The sequence below is a fragment of the Corticium candelabrum genome, chromosome 22, assembly GCF_963422355.1.
Source record: "Corticium candelabrum chromosome 22, ooCorCand1.1, whole genome shotgun sequence".
Classification (NCBI taxonomy): Eukaryota; Metazoa; Porifera; class Homoscleromorpha; order Homosclerophorida; family Plakinidae; genus Corticium; species Corticium candelabrum.
Window position 1 is genome coordinate 5624319 of NC_085106.1, and position 13470 is coordinate 5637788.

The window sequence follows — 13470 nt, forward strand, 5'->3', positions numbered from 1 at the left end:
AAATGACGTCATAGTTTGAGTATATAAACAATTGAGGCCTCCTAAATGAACCAATGTTTGTGGTCATTTTTCCACGATGTAATGTTTTTGCATGCTGCCATTGTAACTAAAAATAGTCGTCTGAGATTGACTCTACTGCGCACGCTTAGTAGATGACAGAGGCGTAATTTCATGACTGAAGACGTCGGAGTGCCGTTCTCTTACGTGCCGTCGTCAGCACCTCTTCCAAATGGTGTTCGTCTGGTCGACGGCAATGACGCTCTTTTACGAGGCAAACGACGGAAAGGAAAGTCGAAAGTTCTCGATAAAGTGGCGTGGTTTACAAGGAAGAGCGGCGAGAGTTCATCAAAAACGAAACACAAAAGGGAGTCGGTTAAACGAAAAGAATTGCAACAGAACGATTCCTCGTCTGACAGTTCTAGTAATGGTGAGTTGGTGCACGATGACAGTTGGTTGTATGAAGAGGAAGAACATGTACATATTGAGAATACTAGTAACTCGTTTGAAGGACAGCAATCATACGTTCCAATAGTATCTCATGTGACCGAAGGAAGTCCATCCGTACGTGCCAGGGCAGCTGTGTTTGGTCCTCTTGTTCGTCGACTGTCTGAAGATGCTAATGCGTTACCTTCGTGGAACAGACTAGGAGCATTGTCTGCTGGCAGTAATTATACTAATCATAGTAACCTTCTTTCATCGACTGCAAGTCTTAACACAGTTCCAAGGGTATTGAAGAATGCTCGAGCAACTGCTGTGTCTACACGGAGTCAAAGTTTGTTTTCAAGTCTTCCTTTTCTTCCCTATGCTGTTGCAAAGGAGGCTGATCCGTTTTCTGACAAAGAAGTCTGTCATTGTCCAGCTTGCTGTGGCTGCCGTCATCAGTCAACTTTAGAACTAAACAGCAAGACATCTGGTTTATTTCAAGAGAACTCACTAGGACAAAGATTGAACAGTTGGCCCAGAAGGGACTGTCCCCTTCGAAAACAGTTGCAGCAGCTAAAGAGAGACACATCTCCACTAAGTGGCAGTGATGAGTCTAAACGAACTGGAGAGAGTGATAGTGGTATATCAGAGATCGACTTGAGTCCTAAACACCAAAAACCGGATATTGATGCAACAGAAGTCAAGTATCGCATGCAGGTGATGCTCGTGTAAATGTGTTGGACATAGAGACCTAACCACTCTGTTGATGTTCAGTTATAATAATAATAATAATAATAATAATAATAATAATAATAATAAGTCACCGCCGTGGCTTAGTGGTTAGCGACAATGGCTACCACTCCATGGTTTGGGGGTTCAAACCCCAGTGACGACAGTAAATTGTGAAACTTGTCTGTCTTTCTTTCTCATGTTTCTCTAGCTTTATCCATGAGACTATGACTCGTTTCAGTTGTTGGGGAGTTTCTGTGGTCTGGCGAACGGTCCGTTGACGATGACGTCCGGTGCTTTCCTGGTGGTCGTTGATATCCACTAGGCGTGCTGTATCGAGTACGCGGTCACCGTAATGCCTGCAATCTATATTGAATTGGCTAGTCATTGATCGCCGTATGGACTACACGGAAACATGTACCCCGCTGGGCTCACCTACCGGGTTGGTGGGCGCCCAGATGGGGGTGAAGACCCCACTTGCCCATTATGGAGGGGCATGACGACACATAATATAATAGGGGCATAACGACACATAATAATAATAACCTTCCAGGTTGGTGGGCACCCAGATGGGGTAAAGACCCCACTTGCCCATTATGGAGGGGCATAGTGACACATTGTCTGTCTTTCTTTCTCATGTTTCTCTAGCTTTATCCATGAGACTATGACTCGTTTCAGTCGTTGGGAAGTTTCTGTGGTCTGGCGAAGGGTCCGTTGACGATGACGTTCAGTGCTTTCCTGGTGGTCATTGATATCCACTAGGTGTGCTGTATCGAGTTTGCGGTCATCGTAATGCCTGCAATCTATATCGAATTGGCTAGTCATTGATCGCCGTGTGGACTACACAGAAATTTTTACCCTGCTGGGCTCACCTGCCAGGTTGGTGGGCGCCCAGATGGGGTAAAGACCCCACTTGCCCATCACAGAGGGGCATAATGACACAACTATGCCACTATAGCCTAGTGGTTAGAGTTCTTGTTCTCTGACCATGATGGCCTGGGTTCAATGCTGGGTGGTGACAGCAATATGATGAAATGAGTGTTGGTTCTTTCTCACTGTCTATTTGTCTGTGTCTGTGAGAGTAGACTTTGTTTGCATCGATGGGGAGTTTCTGTGATCTGGCGTGGAGATTGTTGGCAATGAGGATCAGTTCTTTCTTGATAGTCATTGAAATCCTCGTAGTACACGTAATCAATGATCAATAGGCCAGTTACTATCGCCATATGGATTACACGAAAACATGTACCTTTCTGGCACTTACCTGCCGGGTTGGTGGGCACCCAGTTGAGGGTAAAGACCCCTTGTACCATACGTAGAGGGTGATGACGATGTAATAAATCGCCATGGCTTAGTGGTTAGCGACAATGGCTACCACTTCACAGTTTGAGGGTTTGAACCCAGTGATGACAGTAAATTATGAAACTTGTCTGTCTTCTTTCTCGTGTTTCTCTATCTTTATCATTTCAGTCGGGGAGTTTCTGTGGTCTTGCTATTCAGTTGCATGTATTGTTGGTAGCAGTTTGAAGACCAACGACGGAGAGTTTTGATTAGCCAATCTGGCAGGCCAGCTGCGGCTGCAGGTGTTGCTGCTCCGATCTGGAAGCTGTGACCTGTGTAGTGGTCTTAGTTGTACCCCAATTTATGTAGCAAAGACCGAAGCATAGAGATAAGACGCAGAAGAGTGGAAAAGGACCTGTCTGCGTGTGCAAATGTGGCCCAGTACATCTAACGGTTGTTGGTTGGTAGGTCAAGACGTTCTCGCAGTGCCGATTTTATTTGACCCATGATCTTTATAGTGATTGGAAGGCAAGGTTTTGGAGGTCACCGAAGTGTGCGGCATCTGATGCCTCGGAGGACAAGGGAAGGCAAATAGAAGTTGCTACGGGGTCTGGCATGCCTGCGAGTTGATGATGGTGTTTGATGCTAGCCAGATATACTTTCAGCATCTGGTACTGCACTTCTGAAGCTGCTGACGCGACAAACTCGACGAGAGATGACTCTGAGGCTGGGAACGGTGACCACTTCCTTTGTCTGCAGAACTCCGTATACCGTGACACGTCTGTGTTATAGGTGCATTGTGATGAGGCGGCGATGCTTTCATGTAGGAAGAATGTGGCTGCAGGTCCGGGAGACCAATGGTGAGAGCTTCCGCAGGCAGTGGAGTTGGTCGTGGTGCTGCTTGAGGTGCCAGTGCATTTGGGCATCTGTGTGCGAGACAATGCGTCAGCAATTACGTTAGAAGCGCCCGGAATATGTCTAATAATGGCAGTATAGTTATTGTTTGCCGCCTTAAAAACAAGCAACGGACAAGTGCCGTGAGATTGGGGCAGTGGGATGAGCTCTGTTGTCATAAGTTGACTATGCTCATGTTGTCACAGTGGAATAAAACCCGCTTGCCAGACCAATGCTTACCCCACATCAAACAGGCTACAACGACGGCGAACAATTCTTGCCATGCTATGGACTTCCCCAATTCCAGTGTCTGGTGCGACTGCCAGTCACAGCGGAACCAGGCTCCACTGTAGTATGTGCCAAAACTGCGTGAACCGGACACATCTGTGTGGAGATCCATGTCTGCGGCGGCAGAGAGATGGACAGGCATCCAGCATCATTGCAACCCCATTCCAGGACGGGAGAATGCGATTCCACCATTGGAAATCCTTTCTAGTTTCGCTGTTAATGCAGACATGGTGATGACTCAATCGGACGGAAGTTGCCAGATCGATGAGTCATAGTAGAAGAATTCGGTCGGTCGGAATGTCCTTACATGCGAAACTGGACTTACCGATTATGGATTGTAATGGTTAGTTTACATAGTAAACGTAGGTTAACATCAGGAGTAGAAGATTACAGAGGTTAGCCGAACCTTTGTAATGTTAATAGCTAGCTTTTGAAGTATGTATTAATACAAATGACTGTCAGAACGTTGCATTGTTTGGTTAGCATTGTTCGGTTATCTTTGTCTAGTTGCTTTCTTGATATGAGTAAACGCAACAGTCGTTCAACCCGACGAGCATCGTTCCTCACTCTTCCTCAGTCTCCTGAAGAAATTGCTTTGCTTTTAGACGTGTCAATTCAATTCGCTTGCTCCTACAGCAATATAATCTAGTCTCTACTGGCTCCAGACTGGAACAGATCAAGTGACTGTTTGCTGCTCTCTTTCCTACTGATGGAGCTACTACAACAACTACAGAGTCAGCAGCAGCTTTATCCACGGCGGTGATGACAGAAACGCCTACCATGGCCACACAAATCGACAGCATCGCTAGAGACTGATCCAGTCAGCAAGCATCAGTATCTGCCATGTCTGAAGCTATTCGTCCCATGCTCAGTCGTTCGAGATCCAGGTCAGGCTCTTCCCGCCATACCACAAGGGAAGGCCGTACTCAGATGCGGAGTCCCAATTGTGGGAACTGGAAGCTCTTGCTCATCATCAAGGTCTCGATTATCAAAACAACGGTCTAGATCGTGCTTGGTCGCCTTACGGCGTGACAGCCATTGGGGAAATTCATTCATCAGATCCCTCAGTTTTTCAGGAGGTAACCTGGCAACCAGCGCCTCTGAGTCAAGTTCAATGCCTAGGAAAGTTATGGTTGTAGTCGGGCCTTTTTCTTTGCTCAGTTCCATCATTATGCCCAGCTGATGGGCTTTGTCTTTCACCCGTGTCATGGATGCACGGCAAGTGGAGTTGTCAGGTTCGACAAGAAGAAGAAAACGTCGAGGTAGTGTAGAACACAATGAACATGGCACTCGTTTACTAGGATCCATTCAAATGTGTCCGCTACTCGATTAAATAGTGCTGGTGAGGAGCGTAGACCTTATTGCAAGCGCTTGTCGACGTAGTATTGGCCATCCCAATAAACTCCCAGTAGGTCCCAATCCTCTCGGCAGACAGCGCACAAACAAAAGGCATGTTTCAAGGCCATCTTGCCATGCAGCAACCTTGACCGGTCTGTTTCACGAAGGCAATGGCATCGTCAATTTTCTTGTACTGCAAGTGGAACTCCTTCGGGGCAATTCTTAGTTTAGTAGATGATGCCTAACATCAAAATTTTACCAAGGCGAGTTCGTCTTGGGTTGTCCACAATCGAAGTCGTTTGTGAAAATGACTATAGACTTTGCAGAGTGTGTAAAAGTGAGTGAAATGTGTATTGATTCCATTCAGAAGTTCAACGTCTCAGTCGAAGACGGAAAACATTAAAATCCCATTGAGATGAAAAATAATTCCCAGTTTCATTCGAACGAAAGAATCCCAGTAAAAAAGATGAACAGGTCCTCTCATTCTTTAAGCAAGTGACTCAGATAGATGCGAAACATTTCCGTACGTGCGGCAGTTCTCTCTGCGTGTACAGTTCTGGGGCAGAAAACCTATGCATGGTCAGTCTCGCCATCTCACTGAGAAACCACCTGTAGACATGAAAGAGATATACAGATGGCTGAAGTCATCGAATCTTCTTGCTGCAACTGAGAGACTTGTTGTTGCTGCTTAAGACCAAGCTCTTCAGAATCGGTATTATGAGTGCAACATCCTGCATCAAGATGTCAGTCCCACTTGGCGCTTGTGCAGTGTAGGCCTGGAAACAGTTCACCGCATTGTGGCAGGCTGTAGTGCCTTGGCACCATAGGACTACACTGATCGACACAATCAGGTGGCCTCAATTATCCACTGGGACATTTTTTGTCATTTTGGGGTTCCAGTGGAGAGAAGATGGTTCCGGCATCATCCTGATAGGCTTCTGGAGACGGACTACATCACTATGATGTGGAATACAGCCATCTCTATTGCTAGGAAGATCTGTTCCGATTGTCCTGACATCTGTTTCAGGAATAAGAAGACAGATAGTTGTCTTCTTATTGATATCAGCTGTCCTACTGATGGCAACATTGCCAGGAAGCAGACTGAGAAGTTGACAAAATACAGTGACTTGCGGGTGGAGGTAAACCGCATGTGCCAGTGTTGGACACTGGTTGTTCCAGTGGTTTTGGAAGTATTGGGCACGTGCACACAGGTATTGCACGGTGGCTGGACAATATTGCAGGTCACCACAACCTGCAGCACTTACAGAAAGCAGTGCTTCTTGAATCCTGTCATATCCTCATAAAGTCATGTCTTCTGTTTAGACAGTCATGATGGTCTAAGCACGTCTGAGGCAGGGTTTGTCTCCAGTGCTTACAAGAGATCTTACCAAACAGACTGATCGGGTTGAGCAACAACAACAACAACAACAACAAGAAGATAATATAATAATAATAATAACTAGTTGTACGGTATCTGTAGGCACCACGCGTGCGTGAGTAACACTTCCAACGGAGCTTTCAGACCGTCTACTGAAATGCCGAGTCCTAGCTAGACAATACGCATACAGGCCTGGTATAGGTAGTCGTCGTTTTGCGATCGTGATCAAGACAATTGAAATGTACAGTCTAGCTATGCACTCAGTTCCGTTGTAACGACAGTGGTATGGTATTTTACTGACATAGAAATTGATATTGGCAAACATTGACTATCAACAGTGTTAGATGCAGCACAGTGTAGTAAAAGATTGATCGTACTGACGTGTGAATAGTTGACTGTAGGTGGCATTCAACTCCTGAAGGTGTTTCTTGGTTGTCAAGTACACACAGTCCCTAGCTACAATACAAAGGGATGGGGCGACGAAAGTTCAGGAAGCATTTTCTCCGTCGTTCAGTCACTTAGACAAATTGTTCTTAGACTCATCTGTAGTCGGACATGGAAATGATTTTTTAAGGTAGGTCCTAGCATGAAACGTGGTCATGGGGAGGAGAAGTTTGAGAGTTATGTACACACACACACACACACACACACACACACACACACACACACACACACACACACACACACACACCAAAAGCTCGATGGAGACCCATATAGGACCACACCCATTTCTGTTGTGCGACCCGGATTAGAAGCCTCGTGATGTCAGTCCTACTTGCCGCATGTGCAGTGTAGGCCTGGAAACAGTTGACCACGTGGCAGACTGTAGTGCTTTGGCACTGATGGGCTACACTGATCGACACAATCAGGTGGCCTCCATCATTCACTGGGATGTTTGTTGCCATTTTGGGGTTCCAGTGGAGAGCAGATGGTACCGGCATCATCCTGATAGGCTTGTGGAGACGGATGACACTACTATGATGTGAGATACCACCATCCCCACTGCCAAGAAGATCAAGGCCAATCGTCCAGACATCTGTCAGAAATAAGAAGACAAACACTTGTCTTCTTCTTGATATCAGCTGTCCTGCTGATGGCAACATTGGCAAGAAACATGCTGAGAAGTTGGCGAAGTACAGCGGCTTGCAAGTGGAGATAAGCCGCAAGTGGCATTGTTAAACAATGGTAGTTCCGGTGGTCTTGGGAGCTGTAGACACAGGTCACGCAGGTATTGCACGGTGGCTGGACATTATTCCAGGTCATCACAACCTGCAGTATTTACAGAAAACAGTGCTTCTGGGATCTACTTGGATCCTTCGTAAAGTCACGTCTTCTTTCTAGACAGCCGTGATGGTCTAAGTACTTCTGAAGCAGGGTTTGCTTCCGGTACTGGTAATATACTTTACAAACCAGACTGATCTGGTTGAGCGCAACATAATAATGTACTCTCTGGGACTTACCTGCCGGGGTGGTGGGTGCCCAGTTGAGGGTAAAGACCCTACTTACCCTACACTTAGAGGGTGATGACGACAAATAATAAATATTGGATTGGCTAGTCATTGATCTTTGTGTTGACGCGATGCAGAAACATGTACCACGCTGGGCTCACGTGCCGGGTTGGTGGGCGCCCAGATGGGGTAAAGACCCCACTTGCTGATCATGAAGGGGCTAACGACATATGACAATAATAAGAGTCTTGGAGAAAAAAAGAACAAGCTGTCTATTTTGGCTATGTCTGTGAGAGTAGATTTGTTTCTATCGATGGGGAGTTTCTGTGATCTGGCGTGGGGACCATTTGCAATGAAGATCAGTGCTTTCCTTGATAGCCATTGATATCTACTGGGTTTGCTGTTCAGGGATGGCAAAATCCTCGTAGCTCATGCAATTAATAATCGATAAGCCAGTTACTAGCGCCATATGGAATACACGGAAACATGTACTCTCTGGGACTTACCTACCGAGTGAGTGGGTGCCCAGTTGAGGTAAAGACCCCACTTACCCTACCTAGAGGGTGATGATGACATAATAACTATAGCCTAGTGGTTAGAGTTCTGGTTGTCTGACATGATGGCCTGGTTTCAATCCTGGGTGGTGACAGCAATATAATGAAACGAGTCTGTTGGTTCTTTCTCACTGTCTATTTGGCTATGTCTGTGAGAGTAGACTTGTTTCTGTCAATGAGGAGTTTCTGTGATCTCGTGTGGGGACTGTTGGCAATGAGGATCAGTGCTTTCCTGGTAGTCATTGATATCTACTGGATGTGCTGTTTAGAGCTGGCAAAATCTCTGTAGTGCAATCAATCAATCGATAAGCCAGTTAGTAGTGCCATATGGATTAAACGGAAACATGTACCTCTCTGGGAATTTCTTGCTAGGTTGGTGGGTGCCCAGTTGAGGGTAAAGACCCCACTTGCCCTAAAGGGTGATGACGACATAAATAAGGATACTACATAAAGTTATGTCTTCTGTCTAGACAGCAATGATGGTCTAAGCACCTCTGAAGCAGGGTTTGCCTCCAGTGCTTACAAGAGACCTCACGAACTAGATTGATTTGGTTGAGTACGACACAATAATAACTAGCCTACTCCCGGTAATCTGAGTGCACGCGGAAGGCAGTGGGAATCAAATCCGCCTTGCGCTGAGTCTACTTCCTGTCTATAGCATGATGCAACTTTTGTCAAAGCCCACCCGAGTCGAGTCCCCGAGAGGGGTCCCCAGCAAGTCAAGCACGAGCGCAGGCACGAGCCTGTCGAAATCGCACCTGTCCGGCATGGTTGGTGTGCTGATCCGTTCATCCCTTCCGCCACATTGCGAGATGGCATGTCTAGAGAATGACACAACTTCCAATTGACGACATCAGCTGACTCTCCATGGCTTCAGCTGACTCTCCATGGCTCAGCTGACTCTCCATGGCTTCAGCTGACTCTCGATGGCTCAGCTGACTCACTACGGCATTATCTGACTCTCTACGGCATTATCTGACTCACACGGTAGGCAGTGAAAAATAGCATGATGCAACTTCCGCTTACAGACGGGACGGACAGACAGAAGCGGCGCTAGCGCAATTACAATGTATATAGAGATAAGGTCACTGTCGTGGCTTAGTGGTTAACGAAAATGACTACCACTCCATAGTTTCGGATGTTGATGGCTGCCTAGTACAATAAATACCATCTCTTCATCTTTGATGAGATTTCAGAATTTTCTTTGAGCGGATACACCTTCTGTTGTTCCTCTCATTTGATTTGCTTTTCTCAGTTCTCAGGTGGCAAATTTTGAACTTTAACAGTCGCTGATTTGAACTTGGCTCTTTGTTTCTACACACGGCAAGCAGGTTAACGTCTCATCTAGGTTTTTAGAAGTATGACCTAGTGCTGCTGGTGCAACAGCAGTGGATGCTGCAAGAAATGCCGCTGTGTGAAGAATGGAGTTGCATGCACAAACTGCAACCCCAAGAACCACGACCAGTGTCAAAATTTGAAAGTGACATGATCAAGTCAACAATCAACTCCAATTGATGGCTCCATTTGTGTATCAAGAGAGATGTCGAAGGAAGCCTTGTCACAGCAACAGTCATGAAACGAGAAGTCGTTGAATCATTCAGACAGCTCAGTTATGGAATTCACAACACCTCAATGGAAATGAAACACAAGGAAGTCATACGCTGAAGCTCTCCGTAGTAATCCTTCGTCAGCCCGCTCATCATTGTCGAATTCGTCGTTGTCCCTGTATAATCATACAGCACACAGAATGACACCCAAGGCCGATGAGTATGGAATTACGCTTAGTAGTGACGTCACTGTGCAGGAAAATGCAACTACTCAGTAATTTACTAAGCTACCAAATGAAGTGTCACATCCAGAGTCATCTATCATGCAAACCTATCACAATTTAACATCCAGCAATGTTGGTAACCGTCTTCCTCCCTACAAACAGATTGACAGTTTTGACTTTTGTTGGAGATCTCAATCTGGGCATAATTTCAAGCGAATGGTAGATAGAGCATACTCTGAGGTGGTACACTGGAAACGAAATCTTTTCAAGCTGCTTTATGGTCCTGTGGGAAGGCAAAGTGTATCTGAAATGGCCAGTCTATTTGAAGGATATGCTGACGCTTCAAATCTAGAAAGTATTGCCATTACATCCACCATGATTATGCCTCACTTATTACTACAAAAACCTGATGGGAAATTGAATGTGCAGAAGAAATCACAGTGCCTTTCACGTCGCTTGTCTGCTATTTAGCAACGATTGTGTTTCAAGAGAGCTTCATTAGAGAGTGACCTGTCAAGACAATTTGCTCAATGCATGAACAACGGTAATGTAAAGGCTGCACAACGAATTTTGTCTGGTGAGAACAACTACGGCTTGCTATCACTTGATGAATACATCAGTGACGGTGATGTATCTCACAAATCAGTTAGAGACATATTGAAAGAGAAACACCCTGACCGAGCCTCTTGCTATGAAGAAGCTATTCTGGACCTGAAATGTCAACCTTCTGAAGTCCATTCCATTCTGTTTGAGAAGATAGATGGTTTACTAATACGATAGATGGTTTACTAATACGAGAGATGGCTCTGAAATGCAGTGGAGCTGCAGGACCATCAGGACTTGATGCTTCTGATTGGAGGAGACTATGTACTGGGTTTCAGAATAAACCGTTGGACTTATGTAACTCTTTAGCTTCAGTGCTCGCAGAATCTCTACTGAATTTATTGACCCCAGTGGGATTACTCCTTTGGCTGTTTGTCGATTAATTAATTTGACAAAATTCTGGAGTCAGGCCAGAATCAGTAGCAAGGCTTACGTAGTGTTGTGAAGAATGATATCTTGACTGTGGCTGGAGCACTACAATTTTGTGCAGGTCAAGATGTAAGGCTGCTGTTCACTCTATGCATGTCATATTTGATGATCTCAAAACGGAAGCTGTCCTGTTTGTTGATGCAGTGAATGCATTTATTTAACAACCGTAATCGTCACGTGGCATTGAGAAATATATCCATGAATTGCCCTGCAATTTTCCCAACTCTTGTCAACACATACAGACTGCCCACCAAATTGTTCGTTGGAAGAGAAGATTTGCTATCTATGGAAGGAACAACGCAAGGAGATTCTCTAGCGATGCCCGTGTATGCTTTAGCTACCAGGCCTCTTCTCCCAAAAGTACAAACAAGGGATGCGAAGCAAGTTTGGTATGCTGATGATGATGCTGCAGGAGGTCCACTCATATCATTGATGCAATGGTGAAACAAACTTAATGACTTAGGCTCCATATTTGGATACTTTCTAAATGCGAATAAATCATGGCTAATAGTGAATCCTGGATTCTTGGACACAGCAAAACCTCTCTTTGATAACACAAACATCAATATTACAACAGAAGACAGAGAATACTTTGGAGCAGCGTTGAAAAACAAAGAATTTTGCAAAGGATTTCTCAAACAAAAGGTTAGAATGGAATTCAGAGATTGAAACATTGGCTAAGGTCACACAATCTCAACCGCAAGCTGTGTACTCTGCTTTGACACATGGCATGATCGGAACATGGGTTTGTGCCATGAGGACCAACGAATATACAACTGGATCTCTGCTCTCTCTAGAAATGCAGATCCAAAACAAATTGATTCCTGCTATCACTGGAAGGCATCCGCTAGGAGAAGTGGAAAGAAGGCTTTTAGAACTACCACTTTGACATGGAGGACTTGGAATAGTCAACCCACTCAACATGAAGTCTGAATACATGCATTCTAAAACAGTTTCTACACCACTCGTCAACTTGATTATCCAGCAACAGGTAGAATTGGGTAACTTGCCTCAGCAACAGTGTATGTTGAAAGAAATGATTCATAAACAAAAGAGAAAATTTGAATCAGCATGTGGATCAGATTTCTAATGAATTACCAAAGCAACTTCGCCGTCCAGTTGAACTTGCAAAAGAAAAAAGGAGTTCAAGCTGGCTGACAACACCTCTCTTACAACAACACGGAGTTTGTTTGCAGAAATCGGTGTTTAGAGACGCCCTATGCTAGAGATATGGTTGGTGACCAATGAATCTACCTGATCAATGCCTTTGTGGAGCTCCCTTCACAGTTGATTATTCTCTGTCGTGTCCTACTGGAGCGCATCCAACAATTTGACATAATGAAGTTCGGGATTTGTTCCATGACCTGTTGACTGATGTGTGCTGTGATATTCAATGAGAATCGTTACTACAGCCTCTCAACGGTGAGAATTTACAAGAAAGACTTGTACAACAGATGATGAAGCTCGGCTGGACATTGCTGCGAACAGATTCTGAGGTGGACGATTCCAACGAACAATATTATGACATGAGGATTTTCAATCCAAACGCAGGCTCTTACAGCACGAACAAAATTGCATCTTGTTACAGAAATCAGGAACAAGAGAAAAAACGGAAATACGAGGAACAGGTTTCAGCAGTGGAACTAGCTTCTTTCGCACCAATCATACACAGGTGGATATAGCAAGATCAACACAACATTGCTGAAGAGATTAGCTTCCTTACTATCTCATAAGAAAACACACCGTACAGTCAAACACTCAACTGGATTCGCTGCCGCCCTAGCTTTGCCCTTCTACGAGCATGCATCATGTCTCTCAGAGGATCTAGGGTGAAGTTCAGAAGCTCAACAAATGACAGCAACATTCTGCTGGCAACAGCAGAAGGACACTTTAGATAACTGCCTTAGTACACACTTATTAGTAACAGTAACTAGCTTCGTTGTCGTATGTATATATGTAGTACGATTTATTGAAATACACCAGGTTTCTTCAGTAGTAGTAGTAGTAGAGTTTCATTTTACTAAGGAAAACCTTCGGCAATGCTGATCTTCCAGGTACCCTAGAATAGTATATACAGATACAAACTAGCAACATAAAATATATGCAGACAGAAAGACTACAGTACACTAACATATAAACTAACATATCTATGCAAAAAATTTCTATGTAAGGTAATACTCTCTATTGATATATTTTCTAAAATTTGAAAATGACTATAGATCGTAAACTACATGGTAATGAATTCCACAGAGTTGTTCCTCTATATTCAAGCGTCCTCTTCAGTGCGTCTGTTTTAGGTTGAGGGATATAGAAAGAGTTGGTAGTACTAGCACAAGT

The 13470-nt window shown here is 44.8% G+C and overlaps 1 protein-coding gene across 6 annotated transcripts; it reads left to right on the plus strand.

The window, feature by feature from the left end:
• Positions 1 to 61: 61 nt before the first annotated feature.
• Positions 62 to 4213, plus strand: LOC134197597 (uncharacterized). 6 transcript variants are annotated; one of them, XR_009972680.1, is made up of 4 exons: positions 62 to 1140; positions 2669 to 2732; positions 2800 to 2894; positions 2949 to 4213. XR_009972680.1 is itself a non-coding variant. In XM_062666944.1 (3 exons), exons 1-3 carry the CDS (start codon positions 172 to 174, stop codon positions 2814 to 2816), a joined length of 1050 nt encoding a protein of 349 aa, XP_062522928.1. In that variant the 5' UTR covers positions 62 to 171; the 3' UTR covers positions 2817 to 4213. The 6 variants fall into 6 exon arrangements, 2 of the variants coding, with proteins under 2 accessions (XP_062522928.1, XP_062522927.1); XR_009972677.1 differs by having other exon boundaries at positions 2669 to 3166; positions 3223 to 4213; XR_009972678.1 differs by having other exon boundaries at positions 2669 to 2894.
• Positions 4214 to 13470: the final 9257 nt, after the last annotated feature.

Coding starts and splice junctions, on each gene's coding strand:
- LOC134197597 (XM_062666943.1), top strand. CDS start 172: ATGACTGAAGACGTCGGAGTGCCGTTCTCTTACGTGCCGTCGTCAGCA. Junction 1,141..2,668: donor AAGTCAAGTATCGCATGCAG/GTGATGCTCGTG, acceptor TATTGTTGGTAG/CAGTTTGAAGACCAACGACG.